Source organism: Myotis davidii, unplaced genomic scaffold (genome assembly GCF_000327345.1).
Source record: "Myotis davidii unplaced genomic scaffold, ASM32734v1 scaffold306, whole genome shotgun sequence".
Taxonomy (NCBI): domain Eukaryota; kingdom Metazoa; phylum Chordata; class Mammalia; order Chiroptera; family Vespertilionidae; genus Myotis; species Myotis davidii.
The window spans coordinates 189901-214959 of NW_006296631.1; the positions used below are offsets into that span (position 1 = coordinate 189901).

General features: G+C 53.0%; 1 protein-coding gene across 1 annotated transcript in view; it reads left to right on the plus strand.

Annotated features, from left to right (window-relative positions):
- UNC13A (unc-13 homolog A (C. elegans)) overlaps positions 1–25059 on the plus strand; it is a 91622-nt gene that overhangs the window by 35296 nt on the left and 31267 nt on the right. Inside the window, exons 13-41 of the mRNA XM_015569578.1 lie at positions 652–730; positions 873–878; positions 1308–1379; positions 1644–1863; positions 2362–2589; positions 3719–3860; positions 3979–4148; positions 5473–5588; positions 6829–6992; positions 7392–7542; positions 7840–7908; positions 8230–8319; positions 8543–8677; positions 10387–10520; positions 11859–11944; positions 12111–12237; positions 12888–12984; positions 13363–13506; positions 14579–14662; positions 15189–15266; positions 15501–15589; positions 16047–16199; positions 17419–17542; positions 18402–18407; positions 20224–20262; positions 21388–21417; positions 22804–22860; positions 23223–23303; positions 24161–24308. Of these exons, the coding sequence (XP_015425064.1) occupies positions 652–730; positions 873–878; positions 1308–1379; positions 1644–1863; positions 2362–2589; positions 3719–3860; positions 3979–4148; positions 5473–5588; positions 6829–6992; positions 7392–7542; positions 7840–7908; positions 8230–8319; positions 8543–8677; positions 10387–10520; positions 11859–11944; positions 12111–12237; positions 12888–12984; positions 13363–13506; positions 14579–14662; positions 15189–15266; positions 15501–15589; positions 16047–16199; positions 17419–17542; positions 18402–18407; positions 20224–20262; positions 21388–21417; positions 22804–22860; positions 23223–23303; positions 24161–24308 (3119 nt within the window). The remainder of the gene's footprint in view (positions 1–651; positions 731–872; positions 879–1307; positions 1380–1643; positions 1864–2361; positions 2590–3718; positions 3861–3978; positions 4149–5472; positions 5589–6828; positions 6993–7391; positions 7543–7839; positions 7909–8229; positions 8320–8542; positions 8678–10386; positions 10521–11858; positions 11945–12110; positions 12238–12887; positions 12985–13362; positions 13507–14578; positions 14663–15188; positions 15267–15500; positions 15590–16046; positions 16200–17418; positions 17543–18401; positions 18408–20223; positions 20263–21387; positions 21418–22803; positions 22861–23222; positions 23304–24160; positions 24309–25059) is intronic.

A 25059-nucleotide genomic window follows, 5' to 3' on the forward strand; every position in this document is an offset into this window, starting at 1 on the left:
CCCCTCCCCCCAAAACCTTAATCTAAAAAGGAAAGATTTCCTTGATATTTTTATATATTATTTAGGATTGCCTTAATTCAAATTTTCACTAAATATGGGCGCCTGCATCATCTCCCCACCTCCCAGACGAAGTTGAGGACCAGTGTCTTCATTCCCTGGGTCTGCTGTGACAAGCGACCACAAGCCGGGGGTTTGAAACAACAGAAGTTTATTTTCTCACAGTTCTGGAGGCCAGAACTCACTGCCTTGACAGCTGTAGGGGAGAATTTCTTCCTTGCCTTTCCAGCTTCTGGTAGCGTTCAGCAAGCCTTAGCATTCCTTGGTTTGTAAAGGTGTTGCTCCAGTTTCTGCCTCCATTGCCGCACCTCTGCCTTCTGCTTGTGTGTCTGTCTTTATAAAGACCCCAGTCATATTGGCTTGGGGCCCACGCTACTCTGGTATGACCTCATCTTAACTAGTTACCTCTGCAATAACCCTCTTTCCAAATCGGTCATATTGTGAAGTCCTCTGCATTAGGATTTGAATGTATCTGTTGGGGGAACACACAATTAAGTTCTTGATACTTGTGAAATCGCACGTCCTGCCCCAGCCTCAGGTGACTGGAGGAGGGGAGACTTCCGGGGTCCTTGACGTCCTGTGTGTGTCTTACAGCCCTGGAGGTGGTCTCATCATCATCGACAGCATGCCTGACATCCGCAAGAGGAAGCCCATCCCACTCGTGAGTGACCTGGTACGTGCCTTCGCCCCCCCGGGCCCTAGCGCTCAACCTGTGCAGCCAACTGCCCATGGCAGCCCCGGGCCTGGGGGCGGGCCAGGCCTTCTCTGGGACTAACAATCTGATTTCTGCCCCATGTGCTGCGCGGACACTGCAGGCCATGGTGAGTGATGGTGACCAGGGCCCCCACGTCCCCTTCCCAGATCCCTCCACTGCCATCTTCCCACTGGCCCCACCCGTGGGTTCTGAGGAGGGAACCTTGGCACATCCTAGTTCATGGGGGGGGGGGGGCGAGGGGGAGAGAGCAGGCGACTGGCCACAGTGGTTCATGGTGTGGCTGGCAGTTTTGTCTGTGCTGGTGACCTGGCCAAGTCCGGCCCAGGGGGGAGGGTGTGGGTGAGTCAGGGGTGCGGGGCTGCTCCCCCTCCAGGCCCCTTCTAAACTGGAGCTCCTGTCATTTTCCGATCCTTGGCTGGTTCTGCTCCTGCTGCTGTGACCTGCGTCCTGTTCCTGGTGACTGTGGATCCTGCTCTCCGCCACAATCCATGGTGTCGATCAACCCCCTGGCTCCCTGGGCGTCCTCCCACCCCAGTCCCTGGTCCAGTCCAGAAAAGCCGGCATCACATCTGCCTTGGCCTCCAGCACTTTGAACAACGAGGAGCTGGTGCGTGGGGTTGTGGGGGCGCTGAGCTGGGGGCTCCTGGAGGAAGAGGAAGAGGGTGTGGCATGGACAGGCCCTCCTCCCTCTCCAGGGTTAGGTCGCTCCGCATCCGGTTAGCACCCTCTGTACCCGGGAACCTGTGGATTCCGACCCCCTGGGCGACAGAGGGACTGGGACTAGACCAGAGTCTGCACCGGGTGAGGGAATGGCAGACAGGGCCCCCGGCGAGGACTCGGCACCCCACGCCGCACCCTTCCCTCCCCGCAGAAAAACCACGTTTACAAGAAGACCCTGCAAGCCTTAATCTACCCCATTTCGTGCACTACGCCGCACAACTTCGAGGTGTGGACGGCCACCACGCCCACCTACTGCTACGAGTGCGAAGGGCTGCTGTGGGGCATCGCGCGGCAGGGCATGCGCTGCACCGAGTGCGGCGTCAAGTGCCACGAGAAGTGCCAGGACCTGCTCAACGCCGACTGCCTGCAGCGTGAGCGCGGGCGCGGGCGGGACTGAGTGGGGGCAGAGGGGCGGAGCCGTGAGCGGTGGGGGCCGCGGACAGGGACTGGGGGCGAGGGTTAGGACGGGACTCCTTTGGGGGGAAGGATGGGAGGAGAGGAGGGAAAGGAGGTGTGAGAGAGTCGGAGAAGGCTGGGGCGGGGCTCAGGCACTGGCTTCATGAGACACCCATTCCCCTGGAGAAAACGGGTCTGGGTTAGCTCAGCGGGAAGGGTGCTCAGCGTCAGGGGAGAGACACAGGGAAGAGGGGTCTTGGAGGGGGCAGGGGACTCAGAGGGGCCGGATCTGAGGGTATAAAGCCCGGCGGGAGGAGGTATTGAGGGAACCAGTAGGAAGCTCCAGCTTTGGGGGTTATTCACATGAAGCCCCCACGGGTTGAAGTGCCCGCGGCCGCCGCGGAGGGAGCCCTGGAGTTGGGGTGCTGGCTCCGCGAGTGCTCCCCGACCGCGCGGGCCGTCCGCTTCCGCAGGGGCGGCGGAGAAGAGCTCCAAGCACGGGGCCGAGGACCGGACGCAGAACATCATCATGGTGCTCAAGGACCGCATGAAGATCCGGGAGCGCAACAAGCCCGAGATCTTCGAGCTCATCCAGGAGATCTTCGCCGTGACCAAGGCCGCGCACACGCAGCAGATGAAGGCGGTCAAGCAGAGCGTGCTGGACGGCACGTCCAAGTGGTCGGCCAAGATCAGCATCACTGGTGAGGCCCCTTCTTCCCAGCCCTCGGGCTCCCTCCCGGGCCCCTCCTTCCCTTGGCTGCGTGGCGTTCCCAGGTCCACGTGCGTGTGCATTTGTGCCCACAGGTGGACATGTATGTCTCCAAACGTATGTGCATGACACGCTATCTGGGTGCCTCTTGATTAGCGCCCCCAGAATCAGGTCCCAGGAAGAGGAGCCCAGGGCACATGGTTTGTCTAGGGGGCGATCCCAGGAAGCCCTGTGGGCGTTTGCAGGTGAAGCTGGACCAGAATAAGCTCTACGCCGGGTGCCAACAGCGGGCTATGCTGTGGACACCTGGGGCTCCCTCCCACCTGGGACCACCAGGAGGCAGTATTGCGCTCCCACTGTAGTGTGGTCCTCCCCTAGGGTGTTTATCCAGGCCCAACCTCATTGGGATTTCCCAGGAGACAGGCCCCAGGATGATTTCAGGGCAGATGCTTGTGGAGGAGGTGGTCCCAGGAAGCCTGGTGGTGGGTGGAGACAGAAGTCTGGGAGCAGGGAGGGACTGAGTGGTGGCCGCGGGTGAACCCCCTCTTCCAGCCTGCAGGGGGCACCAATGAGTAGGTGATTTTGTGGTCAATGGGGGTTCAATCCTACAGGGGAACTTCCAGGGCACAGTGTGGAGCACACGCCTGAGAATGTCCCACTCTCGGGGTGCCCCTGGGGCTCCTTCCCTGTCCTTCATTGACTGCGGGTTCTCTGGATATTAATTCTTCCGCAAGGTCAGTGTGCCCTCCGGCTCCAGTAACCAGTCCCAGCCCTTGGGCCACATCACAGGTGTCCCCAGCAAGCAGCCCGGAGTCCCTGGAAATGACTGTTTTGGTTTTTAAAAAAATGTACTTATTGATTTCAGAGAGGAAGGGAGAAGGAGAGAGAGATAGAAACATCCACGATGAGAGAGAATCATTGATCGGCTGCCTCCTGCACGCCCCCCACTGGGGATTAAGCCCAAAACCCAGGCATGTGTCCTTGGCCGGAATCGAACCTGGGACCCTTCAGTCTGCAGGCTGACGCTCTAGCCACTGAGCCAAGCCGGCTAGGGCAAAATGCCTGTTTTCAACATACCTTCTTCCTTGAGCCCACCGTTATATGTCCTATGTGTCTTCCAGTGGTCTGTGCCCAGGGCTTGCAGGCAAAGGACAAGACGGGATCTAGTGACCCCTATGTCACCGTCCAGGTCGGGAAGACCAAGAAGCGGACGAAGACCATCTACGGGAACCTGAACCCTGTGTGGGAGGAGAACTTCCATTTGTAAGTGCCTGCCGGGGCCCCTGAATCCCATGCAGAGCTCCCTCCTGGCGCAGCCAAAGGGGACTCCAGTACCAGCCGAGCCAGCTGCTTGAGCCTTGTTCCCGCCTCCCCCCCGCAGTGAATGTCACAACTCCTCAGATCGAATCAAGGTACGAGTCTGGGACGAAGACGACGATATCAAATCCCGCGTGAAACAACGGTTCAAGAGAGAGTCTGACGACTTCCTGGGGCAGACAATCATCGAGGTGCGGACGCTCAGTGGCGAGATGGACGTGTGGTACAACCTGGGTGAGCAAGGGGAGGGGCCTGCAGGAGGCAGGGAGGGGGCTCCCGGGAGCCAACCAAAGTGGGGAACCCAGCTGGAGGGGGAGACACCGTGTCAGAAGGAGTCAGTCCAGGAGCCCAATCTGATGGAGGAGGCAGGGTCTGTGGGCCCCAATCTGGTGAAGGAGGCAGGGTCTGTGGGCCCCAATCTGATGGTGACAGGAAGCACCCCAGGTGAGAGGGCGAACAGAAGAACCTAGGAAGTTCTTAGTTTGGTTTGAGAGGGTGTGGGAGGGACAGAATCTCTGTATTCCAGTCTCATGGTGGACACAGGAAAAAAGGCCTGGAATCCTAGTCTGAGGAGAGAGGCGCAGACTCAGGAATCCAACCTGAGAAGGAAGGTTGAGCTGTAAGAATCCAGTGTAAGAGAGGAGGTATCGTTTGGGCATCCGAATCCGAGAAGGGAGCTACAGACCCAAGAACCCCGTCTGAGAAGATGAGTAGACTCTCTGAGCCCCATCTGGTGGGGGATGCAGGGTCTGTGACTCAGTCTGGAGGTGTAGGAAGAACCCACTCTGAGAGGAGTGAGCAGAGGCTAGGAACGTAGTTTGGTTGGAAGAAATCTCGATACCTTAGTCTGATGGAGAGTCAGGAAGCAAGACTTGGGGATCCTCGTCTGAGGAGAGAGGCACAGACCCAGGAACCCTGTATAACAAGATGACTAGACTTTGGGAAGCTTGATCTGATTGGGAGTGCAGGCCCTGGGAGCTCCGTCTGGGGGAGAAGCAGTGCGTAGGCTCCTAGTTTAGAGAGGGAGATGCAGACCAGGGATTTAATCGGAGTGAAGAGGCAATGTCTGGGATCCTAGTTTGAAGAGAAAGACAGGGCCTAAGGAATTCTAGTCTAATGGGAGAGACACAGTCTAGAGAGTCAATCTGAGGAGGGACGCCCAGGCCTTAGTTTCAGGGCGTCTGGGAGGGCAATAGTCATGCATACATTAAAATAGCCCAGGGATAGCCCTGGCCAGGTGTGGCTCAGTGGATAGAGTGTTGGCCTGCGGACTGAAGGGTCATGGGTTCAGTTCTGGTCAAGGGCATGTACCTCAGTGTCAGGCTCAATCCCCAGCCCAGGGCTCATTCAGGAAGCAACCAATCGATGTGTCTCTCTCACATCGATGTTTCTCTCTCTCTCTCTTCCACTCTCTCAGAAAATCAATGGAAAAATATCTTCGGGTGAGGATTAACTAACTAACTACATAAACTAACTAACTAAATAAGTGCTTTCTCTAAAATAGCACAGGGCTAGCCTGGGAGGTTCTGACACACACACCCCCCCTTCTGCCCTGCAGACAAGCGGACCGACAAATCTGCTGTGTCCGGTGCCATCCGGCTACACATCAGTGTGGAGATCAAAGGGGAGGAGAAGGTGGCCCCCTACCATGTTCAGTATACTTGTCTGCATGAGGTGAGGCCACTGCTCCACCCTGCCTTCGGAGCTCATCTTGACCTTCCACATACCTCCGCTCGCCATTTCTGCCGGCCCAGCTCCTCCTTCCTCCTTCCACACTCCCCTGGGCTTCTGAGGCCGTCCCCCAGGCCATTCTCTCTGCCTGGAAAACTCTTTTCGCCCATCAAGGTCCACTTCAGGGTCCCCTTCTCTAGGAAGCCCTTTCTGACCTCCCGGCAGACTCTCACTACCCAACTCCAGGTCTTCCATCTGTCCCATCCCTGAACCTCAAAGTTGGGCTGTTTGGGTCTGCATCTATCTCTTCCAGCTGCCTGGGTATAATTTAATTTTTTTGTATGAATAAATGATTAAAGAGATGAATGAGTGATGAATGGATAAAAAATGGAGGGATGAGTGCATGTGTGTGTGATTGAACTATTGAAAGTATAGATAAATGGATGGGTGAATTTGGGGGTAGTTGGATAGATGAATGGGTGACTAGATGGATGGACAGAAAGATGATAGATGCATGTATAAATTGATGGGGGATAGATGATTGAATGGGTAGATAGATGAATTATTGGATGGACAGATTAAGTTGTATGTAGCAGATGGGATAGATGGGTGTGTGGTTGAATTTGGGGAAGAATAGATGAATTTGGGGGTAGTTGGAGAGATGGGTAGATGGACGGGTAAATAGATGGGTGAATGAATGGAAGGAAGGGTGAATGGGTAGACAAATAGATGGGTGGGTGGATGGATGGATGTTTTAACTATTGAAAGTATAGAGGTATAATGAGTGAATTTTGGAGTAGTTAGACAATGGATGGGCAAATAGATGCATCAACAGATGAATGAGAGATGGATGGGTGGATTGATGATTGATTGAGTAGAAGGATGAATTGTTGGATGGACTGATTAAGTTTTGAGTAAATATAGATGGGATGGATGGATGTGTGGTTGAATTATTAGAAGAGTGAATTAGTGGGTGAGTGAATTTGGGGATAGTTAAGTGGATAGGTGGGTGGGTGACTGGGCAGATGAACAGGTAGACAGATGGGTGAGTGAATATATAGGTGGATAGATAGATTATTGGAAGAATGGATGAGGGATAGGTGAAATTTTTGGTAGCTGGATGGGTGAAGGAGTAGATGAATGAGTTAATAAATAAACAAATGGATAGATAATGTAAGATGCCCTACACCTGACCCCTTGTGCCCCCTTGTGCTCTCTGACTCCTTCTCCCTTGTGTTGGCAGAACCTGTTCCACTTCGTAACTGACATGCAGAACAATGGGGTCGTGAAGATCCCGGATGCCAAGGGTGACGACGCCTGGAAGGTCTACTATGATGAGACAGCTCAGGAGATTGTGGATGAATTTGCCATGCGCTATGGCGTCGAGTCCATCTACCAAGCCATGACGTGAGGCTGTAGGCTGGGGTGGACATCAGGGTGAGGTGCAGAAAACTGGGGTAGGGGGTCACCAGTGGATCCTGGTGGATCTGGGATGGAAGGGGTTCCTAGGAAAAGGAGTCAGAGAGGAAGTGTGTGTGGTAGGTGTTACATAATTCCCCTGGAGGTTAGGGAAGTGCCAGTGCTGGGGACAGCAGTGACAGGGATGAGAGCTGGGGTTAGAGGCAGACATAGGGCAGCTCAGAGAGGAGACAGCGAAACTCAAAGGACAGAATCAGGCCGAGGGAAAGGGAGTGGTTGGGGGGCTGGGAGGAGTCACTCACGATGCTGTCTTGGAGGCATTCCAGGTGGGGCACAGCCTGTCCTGGCTGGACACCGGGCCCAGTGCTTCCCATTCCCTTCCACCAGCCACTTTGCCTGCCTCTCCTCCAAGTACATGTGTCCTGGGGTGCCTGCTGTCATGAGCACCCTGCTTGCCAACATCAATGCCTATTATGCGCATACTACCGCCTCCACCAACGTGTCTGCCTCTGACCGCTTCGCAGCCTCCAACTTCGGGGTCAGTCCCAGGGGCTGGGGGATGAGGGAGAACCCACACCCGTGCTGGTGAAACCCTATTCAACTCCCAGAGTTCCAATGTGGACTTGATTTGCTGTGTGACTTTGTACCAGTCACGTCTCTCTGAGCCTGTTTACCCTTCTGTAGAATGGAAACAGATGTTCTAAGGGTTCAGTTCAGTGGTGGATGGGATGCCCTTACTGTAAGCCCTCAGCCAACATGGCAGCCACCTCTCACTGCTACACTTGTTGCCCAAGTCCCTGCTTCCATCTACCCTCCTCCTCTTCTGCTTCCCCAGAAAGAGCGCTTTGTGAAGCTCCTGGACCAACTGCATAATTCCCTGCGAATTGACCTCTCCATGTACCGGGTGAGAAGTGCATGCGTGATGACTTGCTTACCCTCACACACATGTGTGCCCAGAAGGGACAGCTCCTAGCAGGCGTGCACATGGGAGGGCCCATCTCAACATGCAGAATGTGCTCCTCTAACAAGTGTACACATATGTGAGCGGAACCTTCCCCACCTACTTGGTGCATCCAACAAGACCTCCCAGTTACGTCAAGGTGTTCTCATTGACCCCCAACTCACTTCCTGAAACTTCGGGGCTCTTGTATCTCCCCTAGAACGCTGTCTCCTATCCTCTCCTAACTTCCTTCCATAACCTCTCCTCTCTTCTCCCTCCCAACAGAATAACTTCCCAGCCAGCAGCCCAGAGAGACTCCAGGACCTCAAATCCACTGTGGACCTTCTCACCAGCATCACTTTCTTTCGGATGAAGGTAGGAAAGGGAACCCAGCCCCATCAGCTCTCCAAAAAGGAGTCTCTAGGACTCTTAGGTCTTAAACAAGTAGCATTTCTCCTGGAGAGCAGTGCCCTTTTCTCAGTGACGCTCTTTTTTTCCCATTGCTGCAATGTTTCCTTAAACCCAGAATCGCTTGTAGCCACTTCCTGGGCAACTCTTGTCCCAGTTTTACCCATCCATGCCCTCTCCATCCCTCTAGGTACAAGAACTCCAGAGCCCGCCCCGAGCCAGCCAGGTTGTGAAGGATTGCGTGAAAGCCTGCCTCAACTCTACTTATGAGTACATCTTCAATAACTGTCATGAACTCTACAGTCGGGAGTACCAGACAGACCCTGTAAGGACTCCAGATGAGGCAGGAAGGAATAGTAGACACCCACCAAGCCCTGCCCTAAGCCCCAGACCTGCTCCTTCCCAAGCAATTTAACTGTTCTGAGCCTCAATATTTTCCTCTGTAAAATTAGGTCATTAACCAGCATCTCAGGATTGAGAACGAGCTACAAGCTTTAGATAAAATTTAGTTACATGCTCACTACTTGGTACACAATAGGTAGGTGTTCAATCAATTTGGTTTTAGTTAAACTTACTTGAGTTTGACGTAATACAGGATGCCTGGAATTGAATTACTGCTCAATAAATGTTGAGTTGGTTAAATTTTTTAAATGATTTTTATTAATTTTTTTTTGAGAGAGAGTAAGGGAGAGGGAGAGAAAGAGAGAAATATCAATGTGAGAGCAAAACATCGATTGGTTGCCTCCTGCATGACCCCTACTGGGGTATGAGCCTACAACCGGGCATGTGTCCCACCCAGGAATTGAACCAGCAACCTTTCGGTGCACAAGACGACACCCAACCAACTGAATCACACTAGCCAGGGCGAGTAGAATTGATTTTTTTAGTAGAGTTCAATTTTGGTCATTTCAACTTAATTTATTTGAGATCTTTCAACATGTGTTTATCTACACATATAATGTCCCAGGCTATCAGAAGGAAAAGATGTATAAATTATAAATTTAAAGCCCAGGGTGATTAGCCTCAGGTGGCTCCTACCTCAGCTTGTGTTTCTGACAGGAAGTAACCACATAAGCCGAATTCAGTTCAATTTTATTTCCATCTTTTCATTTACATTCATTTTACTTGAGTTGAAATCAAATTGCTCTCAATTGAATTGAGTTGAGGTAAAGTGGATTAAATTGAGTTTAGTTCAACTATAATCAGTTTAGTTCCATTTATTTCTATTTGGTTGACTTAAGTTAAAATTGCTCTTGGCTAATTAGTGAGCAGCACTGAATTGGATTGAGTTTAATTTAATTGAAGAAAAGTTTATTCATTTCCACTCAGTTGAATTGAGTTGAAGTTGCTCTTGACTGGGTTGAGTGAGAGTCCGAATGAGCTGGATTGTTGGATTAGGTACAGTGAGTTCAATTGAGTTGGGTTCAGTTGGGCTCATTTCAGTTGAGTTGAGTTACCTTCATTTCCATTGACTGACTAAAGTTAGATTGAGTTAGCCTGAGCATGTTAGGTTGACTTGGATTGGGTTGGATTGGGTTGAGTTCAGATCAATTTATGTCCATTCTTTTTATGTAGGCTCATGTTGATCTTGGAGAAATTGATTAGGCTAAATTCAGTTCACTTTATTTGAGTTAAATTCCATCCAGTTAAGTTTAATGCTGCTCTATAAAGTGTAATTGGCCCAAGTTCAGTTCCACTGAATTAACTCTGAGAACTGCCATCTGTTAAGCTAAGTGGGTATGATTTATGTCCACTTCAGTTCCATTTGGTTTAGTGGGCTTGAGTTTGTTCAACTAGATGCAGGTCCATTCTGTTTTATGAGCTGAGTCTAATTAAGCCTCATTAAGCTGAATAAATATAAGCTCTGCTTGAGCCAGTTTACGAGTTCTGTCCCTTTCCGTGCCGACCTCCCACCTGAACCGCACACATGTTAATGGGGCCCATTCATCAGCAACCTTCTGCACCTCAATAATGAACTGACTGAAGCCCCATCCCTGGACCCCTTGTAGCCAACATCTCCACTGCCCCATCCAGGCCAAGAAGGGGGAAGTTCCCCCAGAGGAGCAGGGCCCCAGCATCAAGAACCTCGACTTCTGGTCCAAACTGATCACTCTCATAGTGTCCATCATCGAGGAAGACAAGAATTCCTACACTCCCTGCCTCAACCAGTGAGTTGTATGTCTGTAGTTACTTATCTGGAGGTTATCGTGTATGTGTGTGCACAACTTTGTGTCTAGTGTGAAAAGGCAATCTTGTCTAATTATACATAAAGTGTTGTGTATGTGGGGAAAATTGTGGGTGGGCATATGTCTGGATGAAATATGGCATAATTTGCAAACATAAACATAAAATTGTGTGTCTATACACAATTACTGGTGTAATCAGACATGTATTTTATATGTATTGATTTGTGTGAATAACTGTGTACATATGTATATAAATTTGTATGTGTGTGTAGAATCATAAGTAACAATAGATAATGTTCTAGTATTTACTGTGTGCAAAATACTCTTCTGAATTTAAATTGCATTATCTCTTACATGTGTGGATGACATTTTGTTTGTAGCTGTGGTCTGTGGGTGCAAGTGTGAATTGGCTTCAATATACAATATTGTGTATTGTGTGAGACTGTGTGCAGGTTTGGTTTGTGGATTTATTTGTCTGTAGACTTTTCATCTCTTATAGTTTAAAGAGCTATTGTGTTTTATTTCTCCCTGAGGTGAATGCTAGAGGGGCCCCTAACGCTGAGGTGCCATGATCTCTTGGTTACTTAGATATGGAGTTAAGATCAGGGGCATTGGATGGATGGATGGATGAGTAGGTGGATGGAGATGGATGGATACATTGGTGGAATAATGGATGGGTGGATAAAGGAATGCATGTATGTATGGGTGGATAGATGAATGGATAGAGAAATGGATGGATGGATAGGTGAATAAATGGATAAATTGGTGGAAGGATGGGTGAGTGGATAAAGGAATTGATGTATATGTAGATGGATGGATAGATGGATGATTGGATGGAGGGATGGATGGATGGATGAATAGATGGGTGAATGGATGAATAGGTAGATAGGTTGGTGGAAGAATGGGTGGGTGGATAAAAAGGATGGATGGATGGATGGATGGATGGATGGAGAGATGAGTGTGGATGGATGTGAATAGATGGGTGAATGGATGAATAGGTAGATAGGTTGGTGGAAGAATGGGTGGGTGGATAAAAAGGATGGATGGATGGATGGATGGATGGATGGAGAGATGAGTGGGTAAATGGATGGGTATATGGATGGATAAAGGGGTAAATTAATAGATGTGGGATATGTGGGTAGAGGCTCAGGAGAAGAAGGGCCTCAATGCAGAGTCACTCAGCAAGTTGGTGACTGTGAGGGAACTTGAATACAGATCCCTCTGCCTGTACTGCACAACTCTTTGACTATGAAGGCCTAAGTAGCCGATGCCATCAGGCTCCTAGCTGTCAAGTTTTCATACTTCCATGACTTTCATCAGGTTTCCCCAGGAGCTGAATGTGGGTAAAATCAGTGCTGAAGTGATGTGGAACCTGTTTGCCCAGGACATGAAGTATGCCATGGAGGGTGAGTCCCCCACGCCATATCTCCCAACCTGTGTCTTCTCCAAGACTGTGCGTGCCCTGTACCTTCATGCCTGAGCTCAAATACCAATGATGGCCAGTGTGGGCACTGCCAAGACAGAGGGTGGCAGATCCTCCTGGCTGAGCCACCCCCTTATTCCCTGCTCCAGAGCATGACAAGCATCGCTTGTGCAAGAGCGCCGACTACATGAACCTCCACTTCAAGGTCAAGTGGCTCTACAATGAGTATGTGACAGAGCTTCCTGCTTTTAAGGACCGAGTGCCAGAGTACCCTGCGTGAGTCCCTTGCCCAGAACCCAAATCAGAACTATGGTGCTGACACTAGACTGAGCCCCAAGGAGGAGGGCTCACCTACTCAGGGTTCCCTGGGCATCAAGGGCACAGGTGGGGCTCAAATCCAGGGTTCTCCATTCTTAGCCATTGGCCTATGGACTCCTGTAGCCAAACAATTCATAATCATAAGTATCAGGAACTGTGCTGAGCAGTCCCACATGTCTTTTCTCATTTAATCCTTTCGACAATTCTATGAGATGGAAACATCATCATTTCCATATTGTGGATGAAGAAATAGAGGGTTAAATGCTGAAGGATTTAGTGGTGGAGTCCAGATTTGAACCTGGAATGTCTGGCTCACAGGCTGTGTTAGAGTGTGGGTTGGTAGCCACCATTTACTGAGGACCTACTATATAGTATGTTGGGATCTCAGAGAGTAAATCTACTTACCCCTGGGCAGTTTATCAACCAGGATTCATGCAAGTCTGTGCCTTGCTCTGACAGTGGTCACTTGGTTCATTTCATGGATGAAGTAGCCAAAGCCTTGTAGAGGAGGGGAGCAGAGAGTGACCACCCAGGCCCACTGGGTGAGTGCAAGCAGAGGGTTATGGAGACCAGAGATGGGAGGACCCCATCCCAACTCTCCATTCCAGGTGGTTTGAGCCCTTCGTCATCCAGTGGCTGGATGAGAATGAGGAGGTGTCCCGAGATTTCCTGCATGGAGCCCTGGAGCGAGACAAGAAGGATGGGGTGAGAAGGCTAACGCACCACCAAGCTCCCCATCTCCCCACAGTGGGTTCGCTCCCTCTGAGGTCCATTGAGATACAATTTGGGGGCAAAAACTACCCTTGGGATGAGGCCAGTCTCTGAAGGGTATCTGCAACCTTTGTCTGGTTCATGGTGTTTAAAGTATTTTGTTCACTCAGCAGATGAATGAGTTTATCAAGCCTGACCCCACCCACCCACTCAATGGCCTCTGTGTTTGGCTCGGAGTCAACCTCACATACTATCCATCTCACCCCAAGGCAGTTGGCCTCTGGCTCCCCTTGTGGAGAGTAGGAGGGTTGGGCTATGGGGACTGTCTGGCTCTGACCACTCTCCTCTTTCCTGGCCCCCCTCACCCTGCAGTTCCAGCAGACCTCAGAGCATGCCCTGTTCTCCTGCTCTGTGGTGGATGTCTTCTCCCAGCTTAACCAGAGCTTTGAGATCATCAAAAAGCTCGAGTGCCCTGACCCCCAGATCGTGGGGCACTACATGAGGCGGTTTGCCAAGGTGCGGGGTGTGGGTGGGGTTGGGGATGGGGTCCGGGTGGGGGAGAGGGTCAAGATTGGGGTGAAGTTGAGGTTGGGGTTGGGGTCAGGATCGGGATTGGGGATGAGGTCGTGATTGAGGTCAAAGCTGGGGTTGGTGATATTGGGATTGAGGTTGGGGTTGAGGTCTATGGAAAAACCAACCCAAACCAGTGTTGGAGTAGGTCATGCCATGGAGGTTGGAGTTGTGGTTGGGGACAGGGTTTGCGTTGAGGTTGAGGTTAGAGTTTGTGATGTTGTTGAGATTGGAGTTGTTAGAATTTGAGGTTAGGGTTTGAGTTGAGATTGGGTTGATGATGTCACTGAGATTGGAGTTGAGGTTGGGATTAGGACTTGGGTTGAGGTTGAGGTCAGGACTGAAGTTGGGATTGAGCTTGAGGTAAAAGTTGGTATTGGTTATATCACTGGGATTTGAGGTCAATATTGGGGTTAGTTCTTCCATAAAGGTTAGAGTTGTGTTGGGGACAGCGTTCGAGTTGAGGTGAGGGTTGAGGGCAGGGTTGTAGTTAAAATTGGAGCTGAATTTGCAGCTGCGATTAAGGTTGGGGATGGGGTTGAGGTTGGGGTCAGGTTTAAAATTACTGTTGGGATTGGGATTTGCTCTGGTATTATTAGAGGGTTGGGGTTTATAGAGAATTTGAGTGGGACCTGGGGTGAGTCTGGAGGTTGACAACATTGGTCTGGGGTTAATTGGATTGTCAACGGAGGTTCAGTTGGATTTTCTTTAAGCTGGGTTGAAGTTGGGGAGTGCAGGTAGGAACTGAGATTTGGTTTAGGATCAAGTAATGCTTGTGGACGGGGCTGGGCATGTTAACAATAATATTAGATGGTTGTTGCTCTGAAAAAGAGCTGAGTCTACGTAACATAATCATCTTCCTGTGGCGGTGTCCCCTTGACTGTGATGGTGACCCCGGCTGGAGCGTTCACCCAGCCCAGCGGCCCATCTTAGGTGCTAAAGTGGGTTTGAGTTTATCCCTCATCTCACAGCCTCAGCCCCAGCCCCTCCTCTCACCCTCTCTCTATGTCCTCTCCAGACCATCAGTAATGTGCTCCTCCAGTATGCGGACATCATCATCAAGGACTTCGCCTCCTACTGCTCCAAGGAGAAGGAGAAAGTGGTGACCTGCAGGGACCCTTGTCCTCCTTCCTAACCCAATTCTGCACCCCGCCCCCCGAGTTCCATCCTTCCCTGGGTTGTGAGACGTGTGTCTGCTTGTGTGTCCAGCTGTGTGTATCTGACTGTGTGTGTATGGGGGGGTCTGAAGGTGAGGGGACATGCCTTTAGTGTGTTATTGTCTGGTTGTTGCAAATGAAGCCTTTAGGGTGTATGTATGTGAGCATGCAGAGCTTTGGTCCCATGTAGGAGAACATGGGTATGTGACAAGAACACCCCTTCCTGCTACCCTTAGAGGCCCATCCCACTTACTTAGGTCCTCCTTCCCTCTGCCTGTCCTCAGAGACCACCCTCCTCAACACTCCCAGGAACCTGGTCCCAAATAATGTCTTCCATTCTTAGATGACCTTGTGGGACCCCGGTTTCTCCAGACCCAGGCTCTGAAACCATCCAGGACCCCTGGCGGTGGGTGAGGGAGACTCTGGGGAGGGGTCCTGAGCCCTGACGCCCTGCTTTGCTCCCATCCTCAGCCCTGCATCCTCATGAACAACACTCAGCAGCTGCGAGTTCAGCTGGAGAAGATGTTTGAAGCCATGGGATCGAAAGAGGTGAGGTGGGACCAGGTGGGGTGATGCCCCCTATCCCTATGGGCCCCGGAGCTCATACCTGATGAATCCCAGCTCAGCCAGTCCCTCAAAACCAAGCAAGTGGCTGCACTGCCTGCATCTTAGTTTCCTCTCGAGCCCCTTGAGGTCCCTTTCCCTGGGTTGGGTGGGAAAGTACCCCAGATGTGTGGACGCTCTGTAAACTTGACCTGATGGATGTCCCTTCCCCTTCCTCAGCTGGACGCTGAGGCCAGTGACATCTTGAAAGAGCTCCAGGTGAAACTCAACAACGTCTTGGATGAGCTCAGCCGGGTGTTTGCTACCAGGTGGGGGTACCTCCAAGGCTGGGAGCAGGGGGAGGGGGCAGCCCCAGACCTACGCCGGGGTCATACAGAGACTCAGCAGACGTGGTGGGGAAGACCTCAGGCTTGGAGTCAGATGAAGTTGGGTTCAGTCCTGGCTTCACTGCTGACTAGCTGTGTGGCCTGGGGTGAGTCATTCAACTTCTCTGAGCCTGAGTTTATTCATCTGCAAAGTGGGGATGATGATAACAATAGTACATGAGTAGGACTCTGTGGTGAAATAAACAACACAGGGAAATGTCACAGCCTGGTGCCCGATTCTGCTGTTATTAATGCTGCCCCCCCACCCCCAGTTATATGCCATGGCTCCCCGATGCTGATGATAAAAGGTCAAGGTCCACAGATCACCACTGATGGCCTCATCCAGTCCTTCCGCCCGAGGCCAGGAGCCAGTCTGAGCTTCTCCCTTTTGTGCCCCCAGCTTCCAGCCTCACATTGAGGAGTGTGTCAAACAGATGGGCGACATCCTTAGCCAGGTGAAGGGCACGGGCAATGTGCCAGCCAGTGCCTGCAGCAGTGTGGCCCAAGATGCTGACAACGTGCTGCAGCCCATCATGGACCTGCTGGACAGCAAGTGAGCCATGTCGGGTGGACTGGGCGAGTAAGGGAGGGGCCACGGGTGAGGCCTCTGAGGCTGGCCTGGGGAGAACATTTGGGCAGCTTGCTGGGTGGTGGTTGAGTGGTTTGGATGGGTGTGTGTGGAGGCAATGAAGGGATGGAAAGACGAATGGGCACATGATTGGAAGATATGGTGAGTAAATATTTGTATAGATAAATGAATGATGGTTGGATGGAACGACAAGGCTTGGACAGGTGGGTAGATTAAAAGATAAATGCTAGAAGACTAGATGGAGGATAGATGGAGGAAAGAATGGATGGATGGACAAACGGGTAAATGAATGGATGAATGGATGGTAGTTGGGTAAGTATTTGGATGGATGAATAACTGGATGGATTGATGAGAATAAAGATAAATGGAGGAAGTGTAGATGGGAAGATGGATGGAAGGAAGGAGCAAGAGAGGGAAGAAGGAAGAATGGCTGATGGATAGTTGGATATATGAAAGGAAGGAACAGGGAGGGAGGAAAGAAGGAAGGAAGGAAGGAAGGAAGGAAGGAAGGAAGGAAGGAAGGAAGGGGAAGGGGAAGGGAAAGGAAGGGAAGGGAAGGGAAGGGAAGGGAAAGGAAAGGAAAGGAAAGGAAAAAGAGATGGAAGTAGCACTAAAGAAAGCTGGGGGAGGGATGGTTTGGTGGATGGGGTCAGTTGCTGGATGAATAATGGTAAATTGCGCTCTCCTTCAGCCCTCAGATATCCAATCATAAATTCTTCGTGGTTTCCCTCCTAAGTCTATCCTCTTCCTGCCATTCCATTCCCCTTCCTATCGAGCGTGGCCCCAGCCTCCTCACAGTCCCTGTTCTCCATGCAGCCTTCTAGCCCAGTTTATCTCCCCTCTGCTTTTTCAAACAATAGTCCCTCTCTCTCTCTCTCTCTCTCTCTCTCTCTCTCTCTCTCTCTCTCTCTCTCATACTCCATGGCTCCCCACTGCCTCCATGCTAAGGCCCAGGCCTTCCTCCCAGACACTGAGGCCCCCTTCCTGCCTGGCCCCTGCTGAGCTGTCCAGCCACCTTTGCCCTCCACACGTATCCCACACTGTAGCTCCATCGGCCCCCAGGGCCTTGCACAGGCTCTGTACAGGGACGCTTTCCCCCCTGGCCCATATGTTGAAGGGAAGGGCCTGGTTCTACAGGTCAGGGCCAGCTGGGCCCTCTCTCAGATCTGCTCCTCACCCCCAGCCTGACTCTCTTTGCCAAAATCTGCGAGAAGACGGTGCTGAAGAGGGTACTGAAGGAGCTGTGGAAGCTGGTCATGAACACCATGGAGAAGACCATTGTCCTGCCACCCCTCACTGACCAGACGGTGAGGCCCACTGGGGTCGGAGGGATGCCTGGGCCACCTTCCCTGTGGGAGCCCAGAGAGCTTGGTGCCAAAAGCATTGAGGTTCAGAGGTTGTCCAGGCACAGATGTCATCCAAGGGTTGTAGAAGCCGCCAGAGGTAAATGAGGCCAAAGATCAGCGGGGTCACACAGGGGTCAAAAGTCATAAAAGGGTCAAAGAGGTCAAGTAGAATCAAATGACATCTAAGGGACTTAGAGGTCACCTGAATCAAGAGGTCATTCAAAAGTCAGAGATCACCCAGAAAACAGGTCACCTTGGGGCTCAAGGCTGCCCATGGGGCACAGACGTCATAGGGGTCAGCAGGCTTCTCAGAGGCCCTTGGGGGATTCACTCAAGAGACAAGGAAGGGAGACTCCATGGAGTTCAAAAATCAAAGAGGAAGAGAACAGAGGCTCCTAGAGGTTAGACAGAGGTCATCCCTTTGGGGAACAGCTCAGAGACAGTGATCCCCAGGGGTCAGGCTGTCTGGCGGGAGTGGGAGTACCGTGATGTCTGTGAAGGGTGTGGCTGGGCATGGGTCCTTCTGGGGAGGCATTGAGGGCCTGGCTGGTCTTGGTACGTGTATCGATGGCTCAACACAGGGTGGGAGGGAATTCCTGGGTGAACGTGGACAGCTTGGGGAGGGAGGTGGGGCCCCCCGAAGAGGCAACGATGGTGTAGGAGGTTAGGACCTACCTCGGCCAGCCCCGCCTCCTTCAGGCTGGGCTGGGGCATGGGGTTCGCCCCTCAGTGCCCTCTCCACCCTCTCCCTGGGCTACGGGGAGACTCATGGTGACTTATTCCCCCCTCCCTACCACCTGGCCCCCATCATGGCTGACAGATGATCGTAAGTAGAGGCCCTTCTGTCCGTCTGTCTGTCCGTCTCCGCTCTGTGTCTGGACTCGGCCCACCGTGTGGCTGCAGTCCCCCCACCCACCCAGTGCCCCCTCCTCACCCACTGCCTCCCCCACCACTGTCCTACCTCCTGCCTAGATGTGCCTGTGTCTGTCTGGGTTGGGGTATGGGGAGGAGGCGGGGCCCGGAGGGAGGGAGGCCACGCCCACCACCTTGCCCCATTAGAAGTATGGAGGCAGTGCCTTCAAGTTTCCCAAACCCCAAACCTTCATGTCTGCCCTAGTCCTTTAGTTGTGATACCCCCCATTCCATGATCAGATGCCATCAAGGTATCTGAGTATCTCCTAAGCTAAGAGGTTCAAAGTCAACACAGCCCCTGGGACCTCCCCTTTGGGCTCACCACTCAGGACCCTACTCAGCTACTTAGCACAGGCCCTCCACCACTCCTTCCCAGCCACTCCCGCTGCACATACAGACATACACACCCCAGACACACACCCAAGCACCCAGGTGGGAGATGGCATTGTGACTTCCGTGTCAGACAGACTTAGTGTCAAATCCCAGCCCAGCCCCTCTTTCTCTCTCTCTCTCTCTCTCTCTCTCTCACCTTGGAAAGTCACTTCACCCCCCAACCTCCATTTCTTTGTCTGAAAAACCAGTTAATTGTAGCAGCTGTCTGAGTGTTTTTGTCAGAACCAAATGGGATGATGCATTAAAGCGATCATCTCGCCTGGCCGGTGTGGGTCAGTGGTTGAACTCGACCCATGAACCAGGAGGTCACGGTTTGATTCCCGGTGGTCAGGGCACATGCCCAGGTTGGGGGCTCCATCCCCAGTGGGGGGTGTGCAGGAGGCAGCCCATCAGAGATGTTTCTATCCCTCTCTCCCTCTTCCTTCCTTGCCCCATTATAAGTATGGAGGCAGTGCCTTCAAGTTTCCCAAACCCCTTCCTCTCTTTGAAATCACTAAAAACATATTTTAAAAATAAATGAAGTGCTCATGTCTAGTGGGGGCAGTGCTCACTGAATTAGACCTTATATTGTTGTTATTGTGATGAGGGTAGTAATGGACACATACCAGGGCAGAAGTCAGTAAAACCACTTCCGATTCCCACCCTTTGTGAGAAAGGCCAGGCTGTTACAGTATTTAATCTTGTCAAAAGTTTACAAGAGCTCACCTGATTTCAGCGTGTGTCTTTGGCTGTAACCACAGACAATGCATCGGCGTGCCGGGAGCTAAGGGGATTTACGTTTGTTGGTAATTCTCTGTATGCCAGACCTCTTAGCTGCGGTTTCGGCTCACCTTCATGACCACCTTTTGAGCAAGGTGGATATTAAGATTCCCATTTTGCAGATGAGAAAAAGCTGAGACTTAGGAGGAGTCACTTACTCAAGGCCACAGAGTAAATAGATGCCAGAGTCAGGATTCAAATTCAGGTCCGTCTGAATAGGAAGCCTTTTTGCTTTCCTGTTAACCTGAGAACCAAAGCCGCATCTGTACAACACACGTAAATGGATTGTATTTTGGCAGCAATTTCTCATCTTTCTCTCAGGCTCTGTATTTCTATTTCCCCTTCTCTCTTTCCTGTCTTTCTGACTCACACATTTGAAGAATTGGTCATTAAGACACACACACACACACACACACACACACACACACACACACGCATCCCCTTGCAATCCAGTCGCCAGCCCCCTGGGCAGTGCAGATGGCCCTTACCCCTCCCCCCATAACTACATGTGTGATCGCCCCGGGCTCCCGCCCCCCGTGGCTTGATGGGTTGATCACCCTGTGACATTGTCTCTGCAGGGCACCCTCTTGAGAAAACATGGCAAGGGATTAGAAAAGGTAATGAGGGCCTCATGGTGCTGAGGTCCTGAGCCCTGGTGTCTGGGCACGTGTGTGCATGTCTGTGTCTCTGCATGGGCAGGAAGGCCCCCTGGGGGTCCGGAGTTGAGGAGGTGAGGGTCCTAACCAAGTCCCACAAGACCAGATCCAGGGACATGGCGTGCAGCGTGTGCATGTGCGTGAGCTAGTGTGCGCACAGGCCGTTCCCACCCTTTCGCAACAACACCCGAAGGGTTTTGACCAGCCCTGTGCTCAGCTGAAATTCGGTGGTTTCAAGAAGGGCTCAGACATTGGCCCATGCCATGGATGGAGACGTTTTTGTTTTTTTATGTAGATTTTTTTGTTCTAATTGTTTATTATAAAGAGACGGGAGCTGTAGCAGGACATGAACAGTTGCCCTTGTGTGCACACATGCAGGAACTCTCACACCTGTGTGCACATAACTGGGCTCTCCACTTGATGCACATGGATTGTGGGACTTCCCTACGCACGCAGGCAGCCCTTTAGGGGACACATTCGATGTGCCAGGCACTGTACACATGTATGTACACTCTTGGGGGGGCGGTGGGTTTAGGAATGTGATGGTGTGCACACGTTCAAGTGTTTAGGCGTGGACTTGTATGTTTTAACCTGTGAGTTCTGCATGTGTATGTCAATCTGGGCGTGTTGTACAGAAGCTTTCTATACGCTCACGAATGCGCCTGGGTGTGTCTGTGTGCTGAGTGAACCTGTGATACCGGTTAGCACCTTTCTTGTAGAGTCAGGCCTGCCGAGGTGAGGTCTTGGAAGTTGGGGTACAATAGACCGTGAGCTCGGTCTTTTCTTCCCCTGCCCCAGGCGCCCACCTGGGCAGGCTGACTATGGGATGGGCATCTGCCCCAGGTGATGGGCTGGTTCCAGGCTCCTGGCACGGCAGCCCGGGAGCCTGGCCCCAAGCCGGCCCTGGGGGACAGGGCGAGTGCCTAGCTGGGGAGGGGGCTCAGCATTAGACCCAGGACCCGGGTGGGGCTGGGGGGAGCGCATGGGCTGGGGGGTGGGACTGTGCTTTGAGGGGGCAGGGAAGTCCCACTGACTACCCTCCCAGCCGACACCTGAGCTCTGACCTCCGCCTGATTCTCTTCACAGGGCAGGGCGAAACTGCCAAGCCACTCAGACGTAAGACCGACCTCTCACTGTCTGTCTGGCTCCCCCCTCCCCTCTCCCACCCCGTGCCTCCTTCCACCCTTGTGGTCCCTGCCATCCAGTGGCATTCTGTGAACCCGTCTGTCGGTCTCTTCTTCCTCTGTCTGTCTGGCTTGCTTGTGAGGGGTGGGGGTGGCGGTGGGGGCGGGCAGCAGGCAGGGCGGGGGTGTATCCAGGGAAGCTGAGGCCCAAGCAGCTGGGCTCCTGGGTAACTGTGCCTCGTCACAGCCTCGGGGAATCACAGACCAGGCAGAGGAAGGGTAGGGACAGCCAGGACGATGATCGCACTAGTAGTGCCAGCATAACTGCTTCCGCGGGTCAGCCGGTAGATTGTCCGTGTGATTCCAAATCTCCCAGCTACAAATGGCTCCCTCCCTGCCCAACCCCCCCACCCCCGGGCTCCCGACCACCCCAGGACCTGTAATGCAGGACTCCTTATTTCATTGGTACTCAGCCCCACACTGTCACCCAAGAGGTGCCCCTATTAGCCAGGGGAGGACACTGAGGCCCAGAAAGTTTCTGGGACACACCTCGTCACCCCGCACCGTGACAGAGGCCAGGACACGGGACTTCCAGGCCTGGACCCTGCCTTCCCCAGCACTGCCCGTGACCTTGAAACCAAGTGCTAGAAACACTAAAACCTGAACAAAGACACACTGAGTTCCAGCCACACCTTGAAGTGGATAGGATTTCCTTCATCTAGATGGCAACACTGAGACTCAGAGAGGTGAAGTGACTTGCCCAGAGCCACACAGCAGAGCTGGGATTTGAATCCAGGCCCACTCAGCTTGTTGGAACTATAACCAGGACACTATCTTGCTTGAGAGAGGAGAAGGGGGAAGGTTATATTGAGATGAGTGTAGGATGGTCAGACTAACAGTCCCGTCCCCGCCCCCAGATTACTGGGGGACTCCTCCCACAGAGGGACTGGTCCTGCAGGGAGTGAGGGTTTCACTAGAGCCCATCCCACGGTTTCCTCCAGACCCTCTGACTTGGGGCTGGCGAGGCCCACCCAGACCCACAAACAGCATCCCAGGCCTCCCCCCTCCCCCACTGCCCCTTGCAGCCCGCTCTCTCAACATTTCTCTTCTCTGTCCCACAAACCCAGGGTCACGGTGGAGGTGGGAGGGTGATAGCATCCCCACCAGGCTGGGATTTCTGGGGACAAAGTCACACCTCCTCCTCAGCACTTCTTGGGGGGTGGGGGTTCCAGACCTCTGTCTCTGCGACACAACCACTGCCCTGCCCAGAGCCTTTGGACAAGAACCAAGAAGACTCCAGGGCGAGGGTGTCAGCAGGGGCTTGGGGATGGCCTGGAGGACTCCCGCCCTCACTGGCTGTGTCTCTTGTTATCTGCAGGGAACCCAGATGATCTTCAATGCGGCCAAGGAGCTGGGTCAACTGTCTAAACTCAAGGTGAGGCCAGGAGTGCGGGGAGGAGGTCGGGGTCGGGGGAGGCCTTGGGAGGAGTCCCAGAATAGTGACAGGCTTTGTAGGTTCCCGGACAGGAGCCCTGCTCAGACTGCCTTAAGCACAATTGTTTTTGCTCTGGTGTATTGGAAAGGTACAGCTTGATCAAGAGTATAAATCATTTAATCCACAAATATTTATGGAGCACCTGCTGTGTGTGCCAGGTACATGCTGGGCACTGGGCACACCGTGATGAAAATGCAGACCCGCTATCCAACCCCCACAGTTTTACAGGATTTAGTACCATAGATAGGCAGATCCCTAATGGAGGCCTGCTCTGCCCACCTGGCCCCTCTCTGTTCGTCCAGGACCACATGGTACGAGAGGAAGCCAAGAGCTTGACCCCAAAGCAGTGTGCGGTCGTAGAGCTGGCCCTGGACACCATCAAGGTGAGAGGCCCCACCCCTGCCCATCTCAGGTGGGGCAGGCAGAGGGTGTGGCTGGTGTGGACATGAACCGAGATTCAAACCCACCTTCATTCAATTTATGAGCACTCCCTGATGACCCGCTGGGAAGGCCCCGAGGAGCCCCCGACTGGGGGTTGGGGGGCAGACAGTTGGATACAAACATCTTTAGTCCTGTGGTCAGGGTGCCGTCGAGGGAAGAATGAGAGCTGGGGTGGCCTGGGGAGAGAGCAGCAAGGACTTTCTAGAAGAAAACATGTGGGAGGTGGGTTTTGAGGAATGCACAGGAGTTCACAAGTTCAAGCAAACAACATTCTAGGCAGGGGCCCAGCCCACGCGAGAGCATGGAGTCATGAGAGAGGCTGTGGTCACATGAAAGGAAAACTACTCTGAACACAAATGTTTTGCTAAAATGGAGTTGGCCACATATTAAAGGGGTGGGGTCAAGGAAGGCTTCTTGAAACCTTAATCAAAGAAAAACGAGCCAGAGAAGGTCCAGGGCCAGGTGTGGAGAGGACCTCACCACCAGTGATCATAGTAAGCGCAAAGGCCCTGAGGCAGCGTGGTCTAGGGAAGACAATGGAGAGAAGTCAAGGAGGTTGCAGGGTTGAAGCTAATGGGCCTGGGGAGGGGCTGGAGGCACGAGTGTTATTCTGAGGGTGCTGGAAGCCCACTGGCAGGGTGGGGGCAGGAGTGGATGTGGGGGAGGAGCGGCACCGGACTTGAGTGGAGACCCCGGGTTCACCCAGTGCCTCATTGCAGAGGGCAGAGGGCAGAGGGCAGAGGGATGGAGGAGCCAGTAGGGGTGCCTCTGGCCTCACCTCCCCACCCTGTGCCCACAGCAATACTTCCACGCGGGCGGCGTGGGCCTCAAGAAGACCTTCCTGGAGAAGAGCCCGGACCTGCAGTCGCTGCGCTATGCCCTGTCCCTCTACACGCAGGCCACCGACCTGCTCATTAAGACCTTCGTGCAGACGCAGGCTGCCCAGGGTAAGGGGCAGCAGGGTGGCCCCAGGCCAGCACTCGCCCGCAGGGGCAGCCCCGCCGCGAGCTGCCATTGGCTCCTCTCCTGTGGCATCATGAGCGCGGTAACAGGTCCCTGGCGCTTGTGAACTGCTTGGTCCTGGGCCAGGGAGCAATTCACAGTTTGTGGGAAAATCGGTGGACGTCTTAGAGCCAGAAGTGATGGAAAGCTCTGGGGCGGGACCGCTTTGATGGCTGGGACCAAGGTGATTGACAGGTTCTGGGGGCGCGCGACCGGAGGCCTGGCTGACCGCTGTGGTGGGCGGACCTCTGTGATTGGGGGGGTGGGAGGTGAGGGGGAGGAACTAAGGAGCGATTGACAGCTCTGGCATGGGCGGGGCTTGTGCCGTTCTGTGGCCAATGAGGGGGTGGCAGGTCCAGGGGAATGAGAGGGACGTCTGGGAGGTCTGGGCCAAGGAATGATTGACAATGAGGGGTTGGCAGCTCCAGGGATGGGCGGGACCCCAACCTTGAGGGGGTGTGGGGAGAAGAAGCTCCATGTCTCAAATTCTTTCTAATCTCGCTGTCCTCCTCTGAGCTCACACACCACAGCTCGGGTTGGGGGACCGGACTCCAGGGTCCTGGCTCCCCTCCCCGGGGACCCTCCCCTGCTCCCAACCGGCTCTAAGAGCACTAGCCAGGGTGGGAGGTTGGGTCACTGCGCCGGCTGAGTCCCGGCAGCGGCAGCGGAGGGGGAGCCTGGGGGGGTAGGGAGCAA